Source organism: Maylandia zebra, linkage group LG20, assembly GCF_041146795.1.
Source record: "Maylandia zebra isolate NMK-2024a linkage group LG20, Mzebra_GT3a, whole genome shotgun sequence".
In the NCBI taxonomy this organism is placed as follows: Eukaryota; Metazoa; Chordata; class Actinopteri; order Cichliformes; family Cichlidae; genus Maylandia; species Maylandia zebra.
In genome coordinates this window covers 6,198,323-6,224,091 of record NC_135186.1, presented here as the reverse complement: position 1 = coordinate 6,224,091, position 25,769 = coordinate 6,198,323, and the positions used below count along the sequence as shown (strand labels likewise).

Genomic DNA, 25,769 nt, shown 5'->3' with positions numbered 1-25,769 from the left:
TTTTGGCTCTTTGTGTTTTACTTTAACAGAGAAATGAGGACATTGTATGATTAACGTTTCTTTATGAATGTTCATAACACATACAGTTTTATAGGTTTTTAAAAAAAAAAAACATAGCAAAAGCTGTCTCTGTGATACTGTAATGTACTCACACAGAAACAGTTTATACAGTAGAGCACAGTACAGAACAGATGAAGGTTAGAGAAAATAAATGTTCACAAATTATTTGCTCTACTTGCAAATGTATTGCATTTTCCTTTAAATACTTGTATTTTGGGGTGTTTATACTCTGGGCGCTAGTGTTATTATCTCCATTGTGACTATAAAGAGACTTTACAGAACACAAATAAAAACAATGGTTTGGCTATAGGAAAGGTTTTGGTGTATTTAAGGCTTTGGAAATATTATAATTTTGGCTGATTGCATTAAAAGTGTGTTAAGGGCTACCTAGAGCATAAACAGCACAAATAATTGTGGCATTTCTTACTTTACAACGGCACTGCACTGCCACTTAAAAGGTTTATTTAAAAACATAATTGGAGCATTCAATTCATACTGATTATAGTCGTAAACTGTTGAATGAGATGACCCAAATGGAGACTCTGTAGACAGACTGTAAACACAGACAGTAATAAACCTGAAATGGGGACAAAGTGATGAAAGGAACTAATAAGCTCTCATACTAACAGCAAATTCAACTAAGAAACAAAGGTTCAAAATAATAAGGAAATATAAGATGAAAAAGTAAAGACTAAACAAACTAAGAACCACATAGAGAATATTTCATAATAAACAACAATATAGAGTCCATTAACTGCTGACAGCTTCTTGTAGATATCCAAAGTCTCAGTAAACACCTCCATCAATGCCTCATCAGGCAAGTTGTCATTAGAAAAAATGTTTAAACTAAACTAACAATTACTAACTAAGCAGATTTCCTCTGTAATTTCATGTGAGTTTAGTTAGTTTTTGTTTTCCAATTTTTTAGTTAACTAACTGTTTTTCAGATTTAGTTTTAAGTTTAGTTTTAGTTAAGATGGTCCCAACCATCTCAACCTTGCCTCTCGAACTTTCTCTCCAAACCGCTCAACCTGAGCTGTCCCATCTTACTCATCTCGTGGCTCAAGAGTTGGGAGTTTGCCTTGAAATCGGAAGGTTGCCGGTTCGAGCCCCGGCTTGGACAGTCTCGGTCGTTGTGTCCTTGGGCAAGACACCTCACCCGTTGCCTACTGGTGGTGGTCAGAGGGCCCGGTGGCGCCAGTGTCCGGCAGCCTCGCCTCTGTCAGTGCGCCCCAGGGTGGCTGTGGCTACAATGTAGCTTGCCATCACCAGTGTGTGAATGTGTGCGTGAATGGGTGGATGACTGGATATGTAAAGCGCTTTGGGGTCCTTAGGGACTAGTAAAGCGCTATATAAATACAGGCCATTTACCATTTACCATCCTCTCCATCCCGGTCACCCCCAATGGAAACATTGACTGCCGCCTCCACCTCTGCGTTCTGTCTTTTTTTTTTTTTTTAGAGCCACCGTCTCCACCAAACCACACATCTAGCAGGTCTCAGCAAGAGTGAAAAGCTCTTGCTGCCATCCGTCTGTCACAGATACCCCACCTCTACCACGACAGTACTCTCCACCCTGCCTGGACTCTCTTCTTCACTTCTCTTAAACGCATCACTGATCACAGTGCGAGTAATAAATCAATATATCAGGAGCTCCTTTTTTTTAAATTTTTTCTCTCTTTATCCTCCTTCAGCCAGCCTATAACGTGACAGCGTCTGTGCACTCTCACCAGCAGGTGGAGATGATGCATTCCTCGGACTTTTATGAATCGCTGCTTCGGGGTCGTGTAGAGGCGGAGTTTTTCTGCTGCCGTAGACGCGCAGGCGGCGGGCTGCAGGCAGAGGGCAGCAGGCAGGGTTTAGCTCATCCCTGACTGGATCACAGGACCAGCATCATCATCCTCCCTGGCAAGGGCAACCTCTCCATAAGACATCAACAAGAAGAAGACGAAAAAGCATCAAATTTTGAAGAGAAGCAGCAAGATGCTGGCCTGCACAGAGCTCATCACCATGTGTCTTCAGTCTGCCAAGCACGAACACTTGAGAAAGCGGCAGGAGCTTGACCACAAGCACAATCAAGGGATCTCATTATTTCAGGATGTAAGTACATAGTGTGTTTTTATATTTGGAAGATTTTTTTTTTTTAAAGAAACACATATGTCATTTCTTAATAATACATCTTTTTTAAAACGTATTTTTCTCAGTAGTCTTGTGTGTGATTGCATTTGAACGTGTTCTGCTCGTGTCCACCTTCTGGGGGTCGTTTAACAAAAGCGCAGGATGAGTAATCCACTGTTCTTCATTCTTCTCTTTGGTTCATACTGAGTTAATGCCAGTCTACTATTCACGTGTGAGTTTGGCAGCAGCACTATTATGTAAGAAAGGTGAATGCATGCACATCATTGCATCAATTACAAAACACAGATATCCCGGACGAAGCAATCTGACATATTTTCTTTGATGGGACTGACCTTTTACCTGCTAAGAAATGCAGTGCAGCCTTTTTATTTCAAATTTCTAACAAAATATTAAGGGTCATGCACTAGATCAAATATGTTATTACTGCATGATATGATTTTCCCCTCACTCTGAAAATAATAATAAAAATGCCTTTCACAAGTAAAAAGATCCTACATTTTTAATTCTTAACTCTGGAAATTACAATATCCTACTACATAAATGTGCCCCAACAAAGAAATGCTTTGTGTTTTGTGCCACAATGACTCCGTAGTTAGCCACAAATAAGAAGACAGCGAATTAGCAGCATAATTTCCCAGTGTTAGACTTTCTGACAGCAGGCTGCAAATTAAATTCACTTTCCTCAAGGCAGATCATTGGCCAGCAACGGGGAAATCAGACTGCAGCGAGTGCACAATTGGTTTAAACGCAGTTAGCGGCCATTCTCTCGAGCCAGCACTGCGTTACCTCCAAGTAGGCGTTTTCTTTAATGAACCCAGTATGAGAGATAATAACAGAGACATGGGACTCAGCAATTCTGAAATGAAAATCTAAGACAGTGGCAGAAGTAAAGCTTTCAGTGGGGAAAAGGCGGTTAAAGCCTGCATTAACACACACCTGTGTTAACTTGCATTAACAAAAGTATTAGTGATTAGATTTGACTCACTTGAAATTACACTTCATTGAGACTAAGCATTAAAATAACTGCTCAAATCAGTGCCCAGATGTGTTTACAGGTGGCAGCCAAGTGGTGGGCATTGCTAATGTTGAGGCTTATGAATGACATGTATTCTAGTTGTAGGAAATAAGAGTTGGATCTCATTTTAAAGCATCTTTTCTCTGTTTACTGTCATGATCTCTATACATCCCTGCTCCAAATAGCATGTCATTAACCTGCAGTGAGTCCCCTATTTTTATTTACTGTCTTCCACACAAATAATTAATGCTGTTACACACACTTACATCTGTAGTAAGAGATCCTGTAAGCTTTTCCTTATTTTCTGCCATGTTAATATACTTGATTACTACTCCAGGCATGTATGTTCATAATTAACATGGACAAACATTTGAATCATGAGGTCATGAGGTGCAGAATCAAGATCCACTATAAGAGAAATACGGATTATTTTGAAGGTTTAATAATGCATGGCTAAAAGAAAATGTCAGAAATTAGCGTAATATGTTACTTTTAATATGCTTTTCATTTTCTGCACAGTCACTTCACAGCTCCGTTTGGCTTCAGGGAGCTTTTTGTGTTTTTTACCATTTGTCTATTTAATTAGATACACTGAAGGACTCGGTTTAACAGACTCAGACTTCAATCTTTCACATTCCCAAGTTTTCTCTTTTTTAGTCTTTTTGATATAATAATTATTTTCAGTGCCGTCCGTGTAATGGATGGCATAGAGATAAGAAGATGTAGCTCTCTGTAGTTTATTAAGGACTCACTGTGACTTACCAGCTTACCGCAGTGACTGATTTTTTTTTAACTGAGTAGCATCCATGCTGCTACTTTTAGAATGTCTTCATTGGCTCTGTGGGATAACAACACCACCATCGACTCCACCAGCCTCCCACAGAAGGGCAGTAAATCTTAGCTCTTGTACTTCATCAGACCTGTATTCAAGTCCTTATGCCATCTTAGCTTTATCACAAGTAACCCTTTAGCCAGTCAGCTAATGACATGTCATCATTAGTGAACATCAGGTCTGTATTATGCTTTGTCCCTGTTACATTAATGTTTTGATGTACCTATTGATGAAAACACAATGTAACAACATGATTTTGTTGGTATTACACTCAACAATAATAAATGCAAATACATGATTTGTAGTCGGGTTCAAGCATTGCCCTTATGTGGTCACTGGATTGAATTGTGAGTACAGTTTTTGTTGTGTACATGCTGTGCAAAAGTCTTGAGACACCCCTCATTTTTAAATATTTTCCTGCCAATGAGCCAGACCTTCTTGTAACTTTTTAAACGTGATGTTGAGCAAAATTTCTCCTGGTTTTTCAGTCCAGTCCTTGTACCCAACATTTTTCAGAGGAATTTAGTTTGTTTGTTTTTTAAGTCACCCAGCACTGACCTGTGACTCATTTAAGCATATAAAAGGCACCCTGCTCAAGGCATGAACCAGTCCTGTGTCTACACATAACAGACAGCTTAGCATAGGACATATTTTTAATTCCATCTATAAGCATTTTGTTCCATTTTCTTTAGTTTTGATCTAAAGAAAATGCTTCAGATGCAGTCTGGAAGTTGGCAAAAACCATCAATCTGATTGGCAACATTTTTAGTACAAAGTATACATGTATTGTATTAGACTCATTAGAAAAGCCAAATCTGATTTATTTTTACACAAATATCTCTGGAAAGCCTTTAAAACGTCTGCCTCCGTCCCTTCTTTTAAAAAAACTGTTTTGAAAATCGGCACATAACTAGGAAGTCAGATATTTGCAAGGCTTTTTTATCACCCCTACAGTTCTACTGGACTTTTTTTGTGTAACAAAGAAAAAGCATCTCTGAGTCTATATATCCTCCACTAAATATTCAGAGCTGCAAAAACAATATTGTTTCTGCCACTTCAGAAAACTCAATTCAGTCCAGTTCTCTGTTTATATTGCAGCCATTCACAACAACAGTGCCCTCAAGACACCATATATTGTAAGGTCAAGATCCTAGAATATTAGAAAGAAACCCCAACAACCACACTTCCCCCATACAAGCAAGCGTTTGGTGACAGTGGGAAGGAAAAACTCCCTTTTAGCAGGAAGAAACCTCTGGTACAAGCATGCTCAGGGAGTAGCTGCCATACCCGATTGGGGTGAGGAGAAAAGGAGAGAGCATAGGGAGACAGAATTTTATACAATATTTTATAAAATTTTATGCAATTTTATATAGATGACATAATTTATTATGTAGCTGGGTCCTCTCATGATCTGGCCATTGCAAATCTACAGCCTGCTTTTGCTCAAATTCAGAAATCTCTTATCACACATAAACATGATTTTAAGTCTGATTCAAAATAAATGCAAGATATTGCCGTAAACTATCCAGCACACACCATGTCCAAACCCTTCATGGTCATACAGTTGAAACTGTTGATTGTTAGAAACACTTAGGACTCTGGCTGGCTAGCTTGATGTCGATTGTAAACTGCAGCTGGTTTGACCTTTGTTTACCTTCTGCTACAGTGCCTGGAGGAAGCTTATAGGGGAGAGCTGCCATTTTTTTAATATCCACCCTTTCCCCCTGTTTTTCCTTGGGTGATAGGAAGTTGAAGTGTAGTCTTTTTGTTTGGCTAAGTTTCGCTTTAAGTTAGAGCTGTTTTGTTTGTTGTGTTGGCCTTGGGTCTCCCTGAAGCTAAGTACTGTATGCTTGATGCTTCCCTCTGTTAACCTCTCAGCAGTAAAACGTTTCAAACTGACCTCTTTCCACTTTTACGTTACCTCTCCTCACCCCCTAGACCTTTTTCGGGGATGTACCAAAGATTGCCTGCTGACTGATTATCTGCTCTGTGACTGAATTTTAAAAACAGCTCTTTCAAAGCCTGGAGATCTATTCCTGAAGGCTACGAGAAAGCTTGTCTAAGAGAGTTTAGGGTATATTGATTATTATTAATGGTGGTCATACCAAATATTGATTTTCAAGCTATTAGAACTCTGCACTCTGTGTTTTCCTTGTATGTTGTATTTCCATGTGTGGTTGCACATATTTCAATGCTAAAAAAAAAGAAGTGACGCTTGGGACTTTTGCACAGTACAGTGTGTCTTCAATGGAGGAGGGATTCTGTTTAAATGCTCGATGTCAGCAGAGTGTATTGAAGCCTTCACACTCCGATGTGCTTGAAAAGTGACAGCTGGATGCAGCTTCACCACTCCAGTGTAATGACGCGGTTAATCCGTCAGACACTGGACTCTATTGATCCACACACGGTAACTGATTAGCAAAAAAAGATTTGGTGTTATTGATGATAAGGCTTTAGATAAGAAGGATTACTATTCATGGTATAAATAGTGACTATAAAGGAGTGTTGCTTCTGCAGTCTTTTCACAAAACTGTAAGCATGACAGCCCCTGCGGAGGAAAAAAAGCATGAAAGGTTTCACTCTGAAACTCCTCTGGGCGCCACACAAATGTCAGTATTGCATTTCCTGAGATATTTCGTGTCTCTTTTGTTATTGAAATGAGGAAATTACATCTCCCCTTAAACATTTTGCTGCTCATACAGAAAGAGAAGAATGGGCTGTTTCATCTCACACAAATAAATTGCCTCATACATCTTTAACTTCTCACTGGATGGCTTCAAAATACAAAAATCCTTGTGTCGGTTAATGTCAGCCTAGTGCTACACATCTCAATTGCCCGTGTTAAAATATTGTGCTTGCGGACCTTAACGCCTAAACACAACTTTTCTCTTTTCTTGCAGATTTTACGCCGTGCAGACAAAAACGGTGAGTAAGCAAAATGCAAATCTAATTGGATTGAACGGTTAATTAAAACTCAATTAAAATTTTGTTGAAGGATGTAGCTTTGGTGGCTTCGTTCAGACAGTGGCCTTGGTGGAACTTATTCTTCCATTTAATCATTTAATTGTATCGCCATCCTTGTGAGATGCAGAGGATTTGAATAACTGGGGTCAGGTCCAGCTGCATTTTTATTTATTTTTTGGTTTTGTGATGGGATTGGATTTGACAGGATGAACTCCTACAGTTCCCCCTAAAGGCATTGTTCATATCAGTGCATTGCCAGCACCACTGCTCATCTCAGTGATAGTCATGGATATAAATAACACATATTGTGAGGTAATGCATATGCAAATGATCTAACTATAGAAAAACTGTTGCCTTGGCTGGTTCTGCTCTCCTTTGTAGAAAACACATTTTAACTTCGAGTGGTGCAAACTAACCTGAGAATTGCAATAAATGTAAATTCAATGTTTTCTCTTCGTAAACGTGTCCCTGTTTCGCTTGATTAAAGCGATGCAGTTTCACCTCTTTACTTCAAAGGGAATTTGCTACATCAATGTCTCCTAGGAGAACGCAGAGAATTTAGTGTTGCTTGAAAAACACAGCTGACAAACAGGGAAATGTTTCTGTTCTCAATTTTGTATTCATGCGCTGCATCTTCATTTAATGGAATGTAAAATGCAAAAGTGTTGAGTTATTAATGCGTGTAGAGTATCTACGGACTCTGATCGCTTCCCTCTGGAGGACGTTGAACGTGTTGCGTAAGAGCAGGATTAATGATGCAACGTGCCGCCATGAGCAGAGGTTTTCCGGGGTGCCCCACAGCTCGTGTGAAGATACTGAGATGTGAAAACAGCCCTTCAGTTTGTGAATTATAAATTGGCACATAAAAGATGAATTTTTTTCTTTGGGTCTGTTATGAAAATAGAAATAAAGGGCGGGTGGATTTTTCTTCTTTGAGGCTGAGTGTTAGGTGATAATAAGTGAAGAGCATAGCAGCTGGAAGGCAGCAAAGGTGGGAGTGTACAGTAAGGTGCATAATTTGTTGGACAGAGACCTAATTTTTGTAGTTCTTCTGTTCACTACCAGAGTGAATTACAAATAAAATATTCAATATGTGAAGTGCAGACTTTAAGCTTCTATTCAAGGGGTTGAACAAGAAATATGCATCAATTATTTGGGAACTGCAGCCAATTTAATGCACAATCCCCCATGTCCAGAGGCTCATGGAGGAGTTTCATGACATAATGTCGTAAGTGTCTTTTCACTGTAACTAACTCCCCCCCCCCCCCAATACAACCCTATTAGGTAAAAATTTTAGAAGCGGCCAAATCTGTAATCTGGTAAATTTATTCAAGGAACCAATTAACTGACCAGTTCAGACTGAAAGACCACAGAAGACAAGTAAAGTGCATGATGACAGAATTATTTCCTTGGATACTAAAAACAACTTTACCCCCTGTTGGTTGGTTGCCCCCCAAAAAACAAAAAACATCTACGTCAAGAACTTAGACTTAAACTTCTAGAAAAGCCTGCACAGTTCTGGAAAAAAAATCTTTAGACAGAAGAAACCAAGGTTAACTCGTACCAGAATGATAAAGAAAGAGCTCATGAAGCATACCACACCATCTGTCAAATACGGTGTAGGCAATGTTATGGTGTGGTGTGAATGACTGCCAGTGGATCACTGGCGTTAAGTGACGATGTAGCTGCTGATAGAAGTAGCAGGATGAACTGTGAAGTGTACAGGGCTATACTCTCCTCAGATTCATTCATTCAAATGTTGTAAAACTGATCATTCAGCTCTTCACAGTCCAAAAGGATAACAACCCAAAAGCATACTGCAAAAGCAACCCAAGAGTTTCTCAAGAAAAAGAAATGGGATATACTTCAAAGGCAGAGTCAGTTCAGGTCAGTTATCAAATACAAAATGAATACAGAGAGACCCAAACACAAGCAGCAACTACAGGCTGCTGCAGTAAAGACCTAGCAGAGTATGTCAAGGGAAGAAACACAGCATTTGATGATGTCCATGGTATGTGATGGCAGTCAGGCAGTCATTCTCTGCGAGGCTTTTTCATTCTAGTTATAAAATCAGCCCTTAAATTCAAAATTAGCATGTTCAATTAGTTTAGACCCTCCAAAAATAGGGGACTGTGAATAAAAATAACTGCAATTCTTAAAAATAAATGCAAAACCCCGTTAAACACCTTGAATTAAAGCTGAATGTCTGCACTTAAATATATGAATTAAAATTCAGTGTGCTAGTGCAACTACAAAAATTCTGCCTTTTTTTTCTTCAGAAAATGATGTTAATGAGCATAAAAATGTACAGTGCTGTGACAGCATTTTGTGACGGTTCAGGTCTGCTCCTCGTAGTTTGTGTTTTCAGCCTGACACGCCCCGGCGCTCACACTCTTTGTAGAAAGAACGAAAACTTTGCAGCATTCTTGTGTTCGTTATCTTCATTTTGCAGCTAAACTCTGCTTGGCTCTTATTTCCTCAAACTCACTGAGCTGTGCACTGAAGAGGAAAGTGCCGCCTTCCAATCAGTGCTGAGTAGGCTGCCATGATATACTTCTTGTACTGTGGATTTTAATGAGGGCTGTCTGCCAGCCCACTACACTCCTCTTTGCTATTGTAATCAGGAATTACATTTTTAATAGACCAAAAATGCAACTGCACAAATATGAAGTAGATGCTAAATGCTTTTAATCTACAGGCTGTTTGCTGAGATTCACTTTGCTGAGATTCACTTTTATCACCAGGAAAAAAACAATAACAGCCATGAAAAGCACAAATCAGCAATTAGGTCTGGAGATGAAAAAACAAATCAACTCATGGAGATGTGCTCTATATGATGAGGTGTATTCTCGACCCAGAGATTTTTCTCTACGCTTCTTTTCATTCATTTTTCCTTTTGTTGTTGATTTGTTCTTTTTGTATTTCAAAACCAAGTTTCAAATGCATTTAGTAGATTAAAAAAAATATGAAAAAGGCTGATATCTGAGGGTGTTTTGTAAGTTTTTGGCTGCACATACATGATCTTTTGCAGTTGTCTAATTGTTAAGGCATTTGGTGCTGGAGCAGAGAGACAGGTGCCAACAGCAGCAGAATTGCAGGGATGTGCAAAAGTGATGCCGCGCTCGCTGTATCGCTACATCACCTTTGTCATCTTGTTCAGTTTGTGAGATGCAAATGTGGTCAAAAATCACTATCAACAAATTCAATAAACTAGTAGGTCTGCAATTAACCATCAGTTAGTCTATTTAGTAATAAATGACCAATAATTCATAGTCTAAAGATATCATAAACCCGCTGTTGTTGGCATTGTTTGGCATTCATGGTTGGAAATGAACTTTGGGAAATATTGCTGCGCATTCATTTTTCCGCTCCTCTGCTGATTGGTAATCGATTTCATACACTTGCTCTTTGAGGCAACACATACAGGATGTTTTTATCTGCGGCCTGTTCTCACCTCTGCTTTTCAACTGAATCGCACCGATGGGCTTTATGAATTTTTAGCAGTGCTGCAGTCTTAGCCCTTTTAGGTTCAGGATTTCCTCAAGGGAAGTGTTCCTGGAAAGAAATGCTCTTCAGTACGGGGGCGATCGTGTCGTTTAGGTTGCAGTTAGAGCTGCAGTTTTAGTCAGTGTGAAGTGAGACAATTAAAGCCAGCGAGCTGCTTTGCTTCTGTCATGAGATTTTGCAACTGTCTTAGTAGCTCTTTAAATTTCCCTGTGGAGGTGTTTATTGACATTAGTTTGTCGAAATAAACTGGAATAAACTGACGCAAAACAGGAATAGTTTTTAATAAAATCTCTGTCTGAGAGGTGACATTAGCCAGCTTTAACTAACAGTGGAATGAAGACACATTACAACAAAGTCACGTTCATGATGAGATAGATCCACCCTAAACGGTGTGAAAAAGTGTTGCACGAGCTTCATAATAAAATAACTCACAGTATTCTCTTGAGAGGAAATTTGGCCGCTCTCATAGTGTGCAGCCTCAGAGAAAGACGTTTGTGTTGTGCATTAGTGCTATGCACCGCTGTGCATTTTGTGCACGCTTCTGGGTGTTATGGAGGAAAATATGCAGACTGCTGTCATAGCCTGCTATGTTTTTATGTTGAATTTACAGCATGTATTTATAGTTTGAGAAATACATGCATGTACATTTAGAATATCTGTAATTATGAAGTCTATTTTGTAGTCGTTTTTTAAATTATCAAACACCTGAAGGTGTCACTGATATGATCAACTAATATTATTCCAGATGCACCAATCCAGTACTTTCTCCCATCCTTTCCTTTGATTATTATCCTTTTTGGGGGGACAACTAAAAGAGCTATCAGTTATAATTACTTAGTATCTTTAGATCTCATTTTTGCCCATTAAATAGTGAAACTGAGGGCAGGCCAGGAGTCCTGTAGATGAAGTACATGAATATACTCTATTAGTTTGCTAGATAAACACTGCGGATAGCCAGGAGATCAGCCGTTATACCACTGCCACTTTGATCTTTAAAGCTGCACTTGCATAATGCGCCATCTGAGCTGCACTGCACTCGGCCGCCTTAATGTGGTGTGAATCTCAAACCCAAAGCAACTCCGATGGAGAAGGCTGGAGAGTGAGTCAGAGGTGCAACAGATTGTGTTTACTCCCACATCTTGTGGAGATTTTTTTTTTTTAAACAGGGAAAGTTTGAGAAATTCACTGCGATTCTTTCTCCACAGCCACACTGCAACAAATGTTCAGTGATGATACATTTTGCTGGGAGGACTTTCCCGCAAGTGGATCGTGTCCAGAATTATCCACAGCGCGAGCTGATGCGAAGTCAAAATATGACATGATTTACTTCTGGCTCAGGGCTGTGAGCGAGGGCTGGCATGTGGGTCTCTGAAGGTTTCAGCGCCTACAGAAAGACGTTGGTGGTGGCGTGTTTGTGAGCTTTGCGTTTACCTCTTGTTACTGTTAGGTCTGGACCCTGCAAGCTGTGCGGCACAAGGCATCAGATGCTGAACATGTTGGTATCAGACTGGTTACAAACTGTGCTCATGTGATGATTGTCCAGAAACTGGAGTGATGGAAATGAACTGTTGCAGAAATTGAAACAGCGGGTACATTGGCTTGCCAATTTTCTTCTCTCGTTTCAGTGAAGAAATCAGACGGTGTTAATAGTCAACTTTTGAACAGAAAATCTGGTGCTCAGTTAGATCATTATTACTCTGGAGAGTTGGAAATCCAGCTCTTATCAGTATTAAAAGAATGATGATTTATTGTAACAATGGTTGAGGGGAAGTTTTACCATCTTTTTAGGGTTACATTACTGTAAACCAAGACAGAATTTAGGACTAGGGCGGTTCATCAGAAGTATTTTTTTTGCAGTAACACCTCTGAGTTCATCAGTAATGTGTTTGCATCACAGAGACAAAGTGTCTTTGTTCCTTTACACTCGATTATGGGCAAACTCTTCATTCAGATGCTGAAACACTGAGGCTTCAGCTAGGTGTAACTTTCACAAGCATCTCTCCTTTCAGATGATGGGAAGCTGAACTTGGAGGAGTTCCAGTCATATTTCACCGATGGCATCCTCACTGATGAGCAGATGCAGGAGCTGTATTACTCCATCGACAGGCAGCAGACAGAGTAAGCTGATCTTCCTTTTGGATGTCCTCCAATTCTGCTGCCATCTGTAGCCCCTCCTGCTTTCCTGCTGTCTGGCAGTGAAATGTCAATACTGCACTTCAAATAATATGATGCTAATATTTCATAAAGCCTTAATTCTTGTGTGAAAGCCAGAGGGCTTGCAGCAGCCTGCTTGATTAGCTCATTAGCAAAGATATGTCTGTAAGATATATAAACATTCACCTGTAAAATGCCTGTTGGTATAAAAACACCCAAGAAACCTTTTTTTTGTGTCTGAGAGAACAATAGTGATGGAAGCTCTGTGCTGTTGGCATCACTTATATGCCAACCAGTCACAGTGAAGACATTTCAGGTGGTTTAATCTATGCTACTCAACTTCATTGCTATACTGTTAGCAAGAGGGTTGCACAGCATCGCAATGAAACGCTAAATTATCAAATTTATAACAAATTATAACAAAACAAAATGTTTTATAAGGTTACACAATCAGATAACCATCCATGAAAGGTGACTGAAGGAGATAACAGCTTTTTCTGTTTTCAGCATAGTTACGAATCTATGGACAGCTATATATAAATATGAGGAGTATTTTGCTTTATTCCTGGTGTTTTTATAACATTTACTAACAGTGGGCAGTTAATCTATTTTTGTTCAGTATTAATTATCTTAGATTGTCAGAATCTACAGGTATGTTTATCGTGTCTGTGGTTAAGAGATGACTAAGAGGAAAAGTGATTTTGCGCAAACTGTAAGAGTCACACACCGAGGGCTTTTAAACTAAGCATCTTAAGTGAAGTGTCACCATGTTTACACCCTGTGCCAAAGCTCCAACTGCTCACCAAGATGGTAACCAGAACCATCAACAAAAACAGTTGGTCCTTCAAAAAGCTTCCTGTAGAGTATGTGTCTGTCTCAGTAGAAGAAACAACAGAAACAAGATAGTTACCTTAAGTCAGTCAGTGGGGATCATCCCCTTTGCAGTATAGGCCAAGCCTCGTAACTGCTTATCCAGCTAGAGTTTTGGAGGTTGTATCCCTGCTCCACCCGGCATTGGGCAAGAGGTGGCTAACTCCATGTATAGAATGTATAAGATGCCAGCACATCAAAGGACTTGCACACGATGAGACCAACTACTATTTGAATTAACATCAGCTCCTACCATACTTTACAATGTAGGAAGAAGTCAGAGTACCTGGAGTGAACTCAGGCGAATGGGAAAAACATGCAAACTCCATTAAAAAAGAGTCTTTGTGGTCTTTGACAGGAAGAGTTGAGGCCTTAGCGTGATAGACAAGTTTCATTAACATGGTTCTTTTGTCTCTTTGTGACTCCCTCACAGCAACCTGGACATAGACAAACTCTCCGGTAACTATCTTTTATTTATTTTATTTTACCGACTTTACTTTAAAATTCATGTGGTGCATTAGATCACTTTAACTGTGTGTATCATGAACAGGGGAAGTTTTGATGCTTTTAGCTGTTGATGTTGGTCTGATAGTGACAATAACTCAAAGATGTATGTGCATCAGTGTTGCTGACTGATTTGTTGCCAGATACTGATCCTCTTGTGAAAAGCACTACTTGTGTTGTGCTAGTCCAACACGAACCAGATGATAATAAGTAACAGGTCTTCTCCCATTCCAGAGTACTTCACTCCACACCTGGGAGAATACGTCAACGTCCTGTCTGCTCTGGAAAAGCTGAATGTGGCCATTCTGAAGGCCATGGATAAAACTAAAGAGGTTGGTTATGGTTCCTTTCACCCCTGTGCTGTGTGGATTTTTGCATGCCAAGACATATAAACAGCACAATATCTTTCCAGTAATCCATAAGCATCCTCGATCCTTTGATGTGTTAAAACTTTCCTGTTACTGTCTCAGCTGTCAGTTTAAAACGCTGCCACAGTCTTTGCGATCAGTGTGCTGTTGCAGTGAATATTTCCCATCGTGAGTGACTCTGGCAGTACATTTTCAAACATGAGCTCAAAGACCTTTAAAAGATGCTTTCTCTTACAAGGCTTGATAAACATGGCAGCTGTTGTGTGTGCACTTATTTGTGCAGACAGCTGGAGGCACACAGAGAAAATCTATCAAGCAAATACCAGCAGGAGGTAAAGGAAGTGAAGGACCAGCTCAGGCATAGGGACGGTAAAATACAGGAACTGGTGCATGAGAAGGAGCGTCTCTCTGCCAGGCTCACTGAAAGGCTTTGATGGCAAAATGCAGCTCTCAGGAGGAGAACCTCTGAAAAGAGATAGCAGAGAGAGAAAATGTGGTGCAGAAGAATGAAGCTAAGACTAAATACAGCCTAAATAAATAAAAAAGAAGAAGGTGGAAGGAGACAGTCTACAAAAAAATGAAGCGACAAAATAAAAATCTGAAATAGGAAAATCGACAAGTGAGGAATGGAAGGAAAGATCTGCAATGAGAATATGATGGACCATCAAGATAATGAATGTCAGGAAAAGATGCTGAAGCAAGTGCAGAAATACTGGAGGCGGAGAAGACACATATGGAGGAGGCAAAGAAAGAAATGGCAGAGCCAAATCACATATGCTACTGTGACCTGGATTTTACAAATTGAAGGGCAGTAAGTTTAAATAAAAAACAACATCCTTGACACATTATTGGCTCAGATGGCTTAAAATGACAGTTTTAAAATGGCTAAAATAATCAATTTAATTATGAAAACATGCAATGAGTTGTAAACTAACTAATTAACAGAGCACACAGGCAAAGATACTGTGAAACAGTTAAATATGAATTATAATGCTTGCTGTGTGTTCATCCACCTGTCTAGGTTTTTTACAAACACATCAGTGAGCTGCAGCATTAAAATGCACATTATTTCTTCATTGTTTTTGTTTTGAACACCATTATTTCATATCTAGCAACCAGTACGGCATTATATTGGCTCATTCACATCCTTCTACCCCAAAGTAGAATGTTGCCTTCAGATAAAGAGAAACAGTATCTCACAGAAACAGTAGCCTTGGACTGTGAAACATGCTAATTAGAGCGTTATAAAATCTTATTTTGAGACCTGCTCGAGCAGAACAGCACGCTTAATATTGCAAGAGATGTAGTGGGGATTTAATTGTCCTGCCCTGACAAGTAGGGCTGTAATCCTGTTGTGTTAGGCGGGCACACTGGAGAACAGCATCAGAGAACTTCCACTAAGACTTAATCGATAGCTTAGCTCAGTCTGTACTGATCTCGAGTAGCCCTTTCTGTTAAGCCGACTGGTGGTTATTTTCACTGGAGCTTCTGCAGTGACTGATGACTGTGCTTGGGCAGTAGTGGAGTGTAGATGACAGTAACTAAGGCTGACAAACCCCGCAGCTGTCCAACTGACGTGACGTCGCGCAAATGCACCACAACCACATGACTGCATTTCTTTCTTTTGCTCTTCCTCTTTCAGTGTCCAGGTTTATTATTCACTCGGGAGGATATTCGGCTTTCTCTCTCTCTACATCTCTCATCTTCAGCACAGCCTTGCTTTCTGGCTTTTCATCTCTCTTCTCTGCATCACACGTGCTTATAGCTCATGCATTTTTCATATTTCAAGTTGGTCAAAAAGCTTTCTTTTCCCTGAAAAGGTGAGGCGTTTTTCAGCCCTCCCTACAACGAGGGTTACTTAATAAATTGCTACACCAAACATATTACTAATTGTATAGCTATTTTTATCATTTTTACCATCTCCTGAGGTGAAAAGAACACATCCACTCTGGCGTTGCAGCTCATCTGTCTGCTCATCAAAAAGAAAAAACAGAAAAAAAGACAGAGGTTACTTGTGCAGCACAGCTCGTCTTCTGCCGATAAATCACGCGTACAGAAACACGGATTTGAACAAGACTGGCCAACATTTATCACATCTCGCTGTCACTTCTCCTGAACTCAATTTGGAAATGGCACAGTGCGATGGTCAGTGTGTTGAGGGTCATTGTGTTCAAAAAGTGAGCTTGAAAAGATTTATAGATTTCTAAAATGCAGCAGACACTGCCCTGAAGCTCACAGTGCTCAGAGAGATGTCTGAAAATCAGCCCCAGGCTACATTATTGGTGAGATAGCTGCAAAGCAACACATCCCACTATATGTTGTTGTTGGCTAAATGATGTTTTCATATTACTCAGCACGGATCTGGTTTGTCATAGAAACACAGCTCTCACACTAAACTGGCTCAGTGGTGGGTGAGAGCTTATTAATCATTTAAAAACATAGTTGCAAAAAAAATCCCCAAACGCTGCTTTTGGCTGCTTCTTTTTCACAAGCGATCGTTACAGCGTGTAGCTCCATATATTTGCAGATTTCTACACTGGATACACTTCCTGACACAAATCTTTTAGGGGTTTGCAAACTGGGGAGCTTTTGCTTGTTCAGCGAATGTGTAACTACTAAAATTTGGAGCCACTGACTGAGAGAGTTAGAGTGGACTAATTGATCGAGTAGTGCTGCGTGAAACTCGGCACAGATTAACGCAGATTCCTCTGGTTACTCAGACTCATGCCATCGCCATGGTTACTCACTGCAGGGACACTTGATGAGTTGCTTCGTTGGTCTATTATCGTTTGACAGGCTAATGTAAATCTCGTCTCTCACTGTGATTGGATAAGACTTTGAATATCATGTCTCTCTGTGATGGTTAGAAATATTTCATGTGTTTTCAAGCACAGACTCAAGTCTTTCTCAGACGAATAGTTTACCCGGCAACCTATTTTTATTAGGTTATAGCCTAACCTGATCATTATGGCCAGCCACTTTATAGGGTACCCCTTTTGCCACATTATTAAGTACACCTCTTCTGACTTTATTAGGTACACCTATGGCCTATTTTCTTACATTCACTGCTGCCACTTTTACTAAGTGCATGTGTGGCCACTTTATTAGGTAGCGCTGTGGCCTAATAAAATTGCCGGACAATTTTTGAGATGCTTTCTCCCTTCAGCTTTTCTGGCCAAACTGTGTACCTCTAACTTTTTTAGCAGCAAGCCACAAACCACGCCCTGCAGAAAAACAGGCTCAGTGCTGTTTCTCTAGAAATTGCATTCTATAGTTAAAGAAGCAATTTTCAATGCTTACCAGTTCAGATAAAAACTGAATTGGCTGAACCAGCTATTACAACAGTGGAGCAGACCAAATAAAAAATTGTTGGACTACGGTAACAGTTGTTTCACAAATGATACTTCTATCACAGCTGATTCCTTTTCTTCGTTTGTATTTGAAGGAGTATCAGGGCTCGTCAGTGTTGGGTCAGTTTGTGACACGCTTCCTGCTGAGGGAAACCACCACCCAGCTGCAGTCCCTTCAGTCATCGCTGGATTGTGCTATGGAGGCTGTTCACGACCAGGGCTGCACAGGACGGAGGATAGTGAAGAAGCCCGCTGACCTGCCCATCCAGAGGATGGCCAAAAGGCCTGGTCGACGCATCCAGAAGAACATGTGTCTCTCCCCAACAGACCCTTACTCTGGCATGCTCACCACAGGTACTTTTCAGGGAAATGGGAATAGGATGCGTGAGGTCATTCTCATAAAGTTTGATTAAAAAATTAAGATTGAATCATCTCCGTGGGCTGGGCTGAAGTTATGTTTCTGGTATCAGGGGTCAGTGTGGAGCCAGACAACCACTGGGGCTCCCAGATCAACCAGCTGGAGCAGCTCATAGACAAGATGGAGTGTGAGGTTTGTGTAAAGGAAGTTTTTGTCACTTTCTTCCATTTTTCAAAAGATGTGCTTGATGTCTTGTGTCATGGGTGTATTTTTAGCATTTTATTTTTGACAGCAGAATCAACTCAGAGGGAAAGCAAATAAAATGTTCCACTAAATCTTGATTTATCGGTTTGCTTTGAACCTAAGAGAACAATAAACTGTATGAAGCTAAGCTGGGTAGAGAGAGTGTAAGATGCATTAAGGCTTTGTCTGCTTTTGGGAGGATCAAAGTTCACCACAGGCTTAGCTGTTACATATAGAAATGTTGAGCACACCATTCAAGGCCTACTGTGTGTTTGCAAATCAAGAATTTTGCTTGAAGCATAAGATACTTGTTGACAGAGGAGTCAGTTTGTAGAAAGCGCAGACCCGAGCGACTCTGCACCCACAATGGAAAGCATGCATAATACATCAGCCTGAGAATACATATATACTGTGTTGGGCTCCAATCAGGGAGAACACTGATTAAATTCACAGCTAATGGTGCTTAAGTACAAAGGTTTGGAATTACTTATAGTTTGCAATAGGAAGCCATTATTTTGATTGGAGGTGTGAGAGTTCATTTAGAATTTAAATTGTCATGTGATAATATAGGTAGGACAGATGTCAGTGCTTCGGGGATGTTAAAATAGCCTGTTAACATGTTCATTTTCTTATCTTGGGTTTGCAGACAAGAATTTAGTACAAGTGAGGGCTGGAGGAGGGTTAATATGAACATGGTGATCTCTTCCTTGTGGAAGCCAATGGTTTGTGACAGGCTGTAACTGGAGGCTGAGCCATTTCTGCTGCTGGTTCTCGTTCTGCTCGTGGCTGACTGAAATATTTATGACCCCATTTTCAGAGTCCACATCTTGAACCTCTCAAAGAAGACACATTGGCAGGGACATATAAATCAGTGAGTCTAGTGTGTGCCAAATACAGATTTACTATATACACATAGATACTATATGTATATGCATGTAAAACACTGATGCCACTTTAATATTTCCGCTAGAACATACTTCTGGTCCAGAGACAAATGTCTGTGAAGGAGAGAGACGTGGAGCAGTTTCAGCAAGCTCTCAAAATCTACACAGATGCCACTACCATCCAGCCAAACAACCTGCAGTATGTCCTTTTATCTGCCTCTGTGCCGTTTGCCTCAGGATCTCTCTGTGATTTGATGCAGCTGCTTTAAATTGCTTCAATTTTCCCAGACATGGGATAACCCCACTGCCCTCTTTTCTCTCTCTCTCTCTCCCTCTCTCACTCTGTCTCCTTTCATTTCTAGCGTGTCAGTCCAGAACTTGCCAGACAGATCATGCTTCATCATGTATGAATTTTGGCAGGACCGTCTCTCCTGGATGAGGTAGGAACTCGAGGATGTCTTTTGCGAATTTCAGTGCTCAAGTGAAATTCGATCAGCACACTGAGCTGCTCACAAACTCACTTTAAAGTGTTCCTGCCTTGTTGGGTGCAAATTGGCAGTCTCATCCTTTTCATCCCTTCTTCCTGTCAGCTACCTGCAGTCGTCCATCAGTAAGACCTTCCAGGGCTGCGTTATTGACTCGCTGGAAGAGCCAGAAATGGTCTCAACCATGCTTCTCCCAGGTACACAACAAAACAACAAATTGATTATTGCAGCTCATTGAAAGCTGCTCATTTAATAAACAGAAATCACAAATTATTTATGGCACAGTCACATTAGAGGAATTAAAAATTACTGCAAACATCTGCAATCAACTTGTGATTTTCGTCGCTTTATAGACAGGGACTAGCTCAACTGCTGTCTTCAAAGCAACTTTGTTGTGTCAAGATAGTGGGAAAAAAAAGCAATGAGGTAGAGTCAGTCTGCAATTAAATTTGCAATTGAATGGGAACGACTTGACAGTTGCATGCAATTTGTGATAATACAGCGATTAACTGTGATAAATTGGCAGTTCTGTTTCAGTCTGTCGCTATCTACACAACCAGATGTCACATTAAAGAGAAATTAACATTAACTACTACTACAAGTCCCCTATTGCAAAGATGCATGTTGAAGATGAGTTGTTTTTATTGGTGCAGACTGACTCAGACTGATGGAAGCTTGTTGGAAATCTAGACAGCAATTATTTGCAAGCCGTTGCCAATCTGTCTGAGAGTGATTGCAGTCAGTCCAAGTTGGGCAGCAGTTGTTTGGAGACAGACGGCCTCCCTCAAGGTGACCTGATGCTGTCACCCTGTCACCCTGCAGTCTACGGTCCACTGCAAGTATTTGCAATCAGTTTCTAAATATGAAAAAAATGAAGTGCAATCACTGGGAAACCTCAGGTTTTTCTCTAGTGTGACTGAGCCATTAATGAATCATTTTAAGAACTGATTCATGAACCAATTAAGCTTAGCAATTGATAATTATTCTTAATCGTCAATTATTCTTAGTTAAATTTTAAATCTAAAAAATAAGCACTGACTTATGTAAAAATATTGATACTTAGGTCCACATAGTTAATGCAGGCTTTCTGTCCATCAGCTTAATTCTTCTTTTTGTAGGAAATTGTAGAGTTAAGGTAATTCATGTGTAATAATATTTGTCAACAATGTATCTCATTAAGTATTGAAGTATTTGAAAGAAGTCTGATAATGATCACCATCCAACATTGTAGTTCCTATTTTATTTATCCATGTTTTCCTTAAAAGAAATCTCACATAATCACTGTCTGTATCCTGCACAGGTTTAACAGAGGTGAAAACAGAGTCAATGCTACCCTTAACCGAACTGAAACAGGACTACAAATTATTACTCTGCATGTGCTGGCAGCCAATTATTCGTTAACAAGTTGGCCACGTTGTTATTGTGTTTGCAGCTTGTTTCTGCTGCCCTCCGATGGCAATAAAACCAATCATTGGTGCTTTAATATGTAAATTACCCCATGCCATATTAGATCATGAATTGTAAGCTTCTCTTTCTGTTGCCATCGCTTATGCGTTTAGCTCGTGCAGAGGCCATAAAACACTGACGTCTAATTATTGCTTCATTTGACAGCCTCTTGGTGGATTATGAACAACAACTGATGGAGCGGAGCTGCTGTTAACATACACCCTGAAAGCAGGAGAACAAGGCGATTGTACAATCGCGTCTTCTTCTTCTTCTTCTTTTTGTTCGTTATTTGATATTAACTTTTTCCTAATGGCATGACCAGGATTGTTTCAGCGAAGCTATGCTGCAAGGTTCTAACAAAAAAGACGGCAGGTCAGTTAAATCAGTCCACAGTGAAACAAACCTAAACCTTGGGGAGAAAGAACTGAGGCGATGCAACGTTTTATTGTGTGATCAGGATCTGTGCTGATGGTCATTTCACAGTGCGGGCACATTTCCTGCTGCTGATTTAATAGACTAACAAATATTTAAAAAAAGAGAAAAAAGAATATATTTGCATGATGTCTTATTTCTCAGTGCTAGTTTTCTTTTTTTCCACTCAAAGCTTCATATTAGAGTAGCTATAATTGTCAACAATGACCAATAACTGATCCTACCCATCAATGCTCAACACCTGTCCCTCAGTACAGATGAAAACAGACATCGTGGTAAGGTTAACCTCCCCTTTTGTTCTCTCTCTCTGGTATCGTGCTTTGCTGTCTCCCTCAAAGCTTTTGCTACCAAGCGCTCATTTTGCTTATGGTGTAGACAAGCCATTAAATAGTTAATTATCAGTCACAGTCTGCATCTAGAAATCTGATCATCTGTGTCACTCCTGCACTTTAGAAAAAAATGGACCTTATTGTGAAGAACTGATACTTATAGTAGATTGTTTATTGAAAATATAGAAATAACAGGCGTCGAGCTGCACCGAGGAGCAGTACTCTAGATATAAAACAAAAGCCATTATTTTACATTTGCAGTATGTAATCTGAAGAGTTTAATGGTACAGTACAAACAAATATAAGTTTATATTTTGAGTACAGAAATTAGGCAGGATCTGTTCTGTGTATTGAACCGTGTACAGTAATTATTGAAAGCTGTAGGTTGTAGGTAGTTGTTGTAAATCACTGGTAAATGTATATTCAGACATTCGGTACGTTACATTTTGATAATGTGAGGAACGAATGTGCTGGATCTTTCATTTAAAGTGTTTCTCATTTCCTTTGTGTAGATTGTACAGTTATGTGGATGCTATGTTTGTTTTCGGCATGAATTAAAGTTTGACATGTTGCTGACATGGAGAGAGGCGTCATTTCTTAAGGGTCAATATGCTTGTTATTGCACACTCCATGTATCGAGCACTATATATTTTTATCTCAAGGTGTCCTTCCATTGTGTTATACAGCCTAAGAAGCAAATAAAAGCTTCTTCTTTGCTCTTAAAATGGAAAAAAAAAGACTTTCAGCATTACATTTCATTAGAATTCATATGAGAAAGCCATCAAAGAAACAGGAAAAAAGAGGAAATTATTTACATTCTCCCCGCCTGAGTAAGACTGACAGACTGAAATATCTTTTAAATGTAAGCTTGTCATATCAGCAGCTAGAACCTTTGAGAAACGTCTACAAAGCAGCGGAGCAATTTCAAGCCCACCTCACACTGAAACTGGGGCAATTAGCTCATTCTTACTCTTTAAAATCCCTCCCCCGGCGCACAACCTGAAAGAACCTGGGAAGTTTAAGCCCCAACTTTGCACCAAGCAGCTAATAGCTCGCATTCACCGTCTATTTTCATTCGTCAGAGCCCGTAGCAGGTCGCATTGGACTCGTACAGCAAATAAGCTTTTTAAGTTGTGGATTCTTTTGCACTTTGTGTTCGAGAGCTAATCATCATTAAGCTTAAGATATGTACAATAAACCTCACACTGGAGGATTTCCTTTGAGAGCTGACACTGTTTTACTGCATTACACTTATTATCCACAGGTTGGCTTTGAGAAGGTTCATTGTAGCACGTTGTCTCTCATTATAGCATTAGTCAGATCATTTGTAAGAAATTAAGTACTTTGTACATTAAGTCTGAGTTTCTCACATGATTATAATAAAATATAAATCTTATGCCCTGCTGGTGGATGGGATGAAACCCAATGTCTGCTTCCTGAGAAAAAGCAAAGGTTCCTTTTTTGATTTAAACTATAGGAAAGGAAGACGGTGACGGCAGGAGGTCCTTTACAGCTGGAAAGAAATCGTTCTTTCACTTCAGAGCTCACGCCACAGTCCTTCCCTGCTGCTATTTTTCTCCCCGGTGACTGCAGGACTTCTGCAAGATGCAAGGGACAGAACAACCACCAGCTATGTGGCCTATATATATGTTCCACTGTGTCTGTAAGGCATGAATTCAGACATAAACTCAGGCAGCATGGATTTCAGTCTCCACAGAAACCTATATAAAGCACATTAATGGTCTTTTAAAAATTTCCATGTGTGAATTGTGCAAAAGATAACAAATATCTATTAGACAGTACTGCAGACGCAAAATTAGGTAAGTCGGGAAGTGCATTAATTGCCTGTAAATGAATTCTGTTTGTGATGTTTGGCAACCATTAGCAGACCGTCTATGACGCTAATGTGCCCGAGTGTCACTACACAGTCATTTGATCAATTAGGAGCTTATTTGCAAGTGTCTGTGCATGCATATCATTAAAAAATTAGTGGGGAAAACTGTTGAGCACCAGATGAAGAAGGATAAACAGGCTAAGGAGACATGACGAGAAGGGACAAGGCGGAGTACGTGAAGAGACTGGGACAGACTGGCAGAGGAAAATCAGGGTCAACTGTCAAGAAGCGTTGAGGCTGAAAGAAAGCAAAGTCAAGTAGAAACCCTGATCTCTGAGTCCTTCATATTCGACACGCATATGCTCACAGACCAGTGGGCAGACATCTGCTAAGCTGTAGCATAACAGAAGGAAGGAGAGAATACAGAAATGGATACAGTTACATATCATGTTGCTGTTTCCAGGCCTGCTTAGTGACGGCTGATCAAGGAGGGATTACTGACAGCCCAGGGCAGATGATATATTTCTGGAATTAGAAGGCGTTTGATCTGTCTTATCAGATGGGCTCTACTGCCTACTTTCATTGGTCACACATTTACATTAGAAGCAGATGACACAAACAAAGACGGAGGAGGATAGTGGCTCATAAACACAAAAGCCATGTAGCTTTTTGGATTTTTTTTTCTCTTTTCAGTGCTGTGGAGCTGCAAAACACAACGTGATTAGGTTTAAGTCAGAGCTATTTCATTTTATACATCATAATCATTAATCTTCCCTGCGAGCAGCGGAGTGTGTATATTGGGTTGCTAAAGGGCTTTGCAACCACAGAGATGCCAGTGGAGACAATCCTGGAAGCATATAATTACATCTGTCTAACAAAGCTTCACATCACTGAAAAATGACCTTCAGATATTTGTGATTGTATTTTTTGGGGTGGAAATAGAGGCAGCATCACAGTGTGTTAATTATATACTGAGTCACAAGCTGGACAGTTTGCCTAGACAAAATATACAAGAGCACCCTCACAGTAATGGAGCAGTTCAAGAGGAAGCGAGAGCCCAGAGCACCGCAGTGAAAAGCCCACTCGCTCACAGACATATTATATGAAAAACTAGGAGAAAAAATGGTAAAAACACAGTACAGCACTGAAGAGAAGAAGAAAGGGGGCGGCAAAGTAAATCCAATTTGGAACATCATTATCTTCCAGAGGCTGAGCGGGGTTATCGGAGGGAAATGTGAGAGCTTTTGGTGGAGGAGGGCTCATGAAAAGCATCATGAAGAGAAATGTGAAACAGAGAGGAAAGCCAGCGGGTGATGGCAGCTGGAGGTGGTTGTGCTCTGAAGTGTTAGAGGGATGTTTAATTTGCACCATAAAATATGGGAAAAATTAGTGATGAAGACAGGAGGAAAATAAATGAGTAAAGAAACAGGACATGAAACTTTTCGAATGAAACATTATGAGATAGAGGAAATATCCAAATGTTTGTGGACATCTCTATTTTACGGTGCTGTCTTTTTCCTGTTTTGAATGAGGTCCGTACAGAAATGCCAAAAATAACAACTGTGCTCTAAATGCAACATACATAATGTAGATTCATACATCTACATTGTACTGCATGTGAGTTTGTTTTTAACTTTGGGGCAATTTTTTTAAGACCCAATTGTTCTGATGTTCTGCTTCACTTTGGGTCATTTAAAAGTGCATTCACCATGAAGCTATTAATGCTTCTCCTAATTTATATAGTAGCAACAATAAAAAGAGGTATCTGCAGTATAGGACGTGTAGGATGGAGTGTAGGCAGGATGCTTGGAGGACAACAAAAGGATACGTAGAGGAAAATGCACAAGAGAGCACGCGAGAGAAAAAAGATGTAATGATTAAAAAAAGCATAATTCAGACCAGAGTGAAGCAGCCTGTGAAATAAGATTACACATAGGAGATAGCTGTAAGTGAGAAGAAAGCCGGAAGCATCAAAGTAACAATGAAGGGCTGTAAA

At 40.0% G+C, this 25,769-nt stretch overlaps 1 protein-coding gene across 1 annotated transcript; it reads left to right on the top strand.

The window, feature by feature from the left end:
- The first annotated feature begins 1,877 nt into the window (after positions 1–1,877).
- Positions 1,878–22,521, top strand: LOC101479901 (N-terminal EF-hand calcium-binding protein 1). The gene is made up of 12 exons (XM_004554143.4): positions 1,878–2,159; positions 6,946–6,970; positions 12,526–12,634; positions 13,974–13,999; positions 14,279–14,376; positions 17,858–18,116; positions 18,233–18,312; positions 19,181–19,234; positions 19,334–19,446; positions 19,610–19,687; positions 19,838–19,929; positions 21,344–22,521. The coding sequence occupies exons 1-12, from the start codon at positions 2,043–2,045 to the stop codon at positions 21,370–21,372; spliced, it is 1,080 nt and encodes a 359-aa protein (XP_004554200.1). The 5' UTR covers positions 1,878–2,042; the 3' UTR covers positions 21,373–22,521.
- Positions 22,522–25,769: the final 3,248 nt, after the last annotated feature.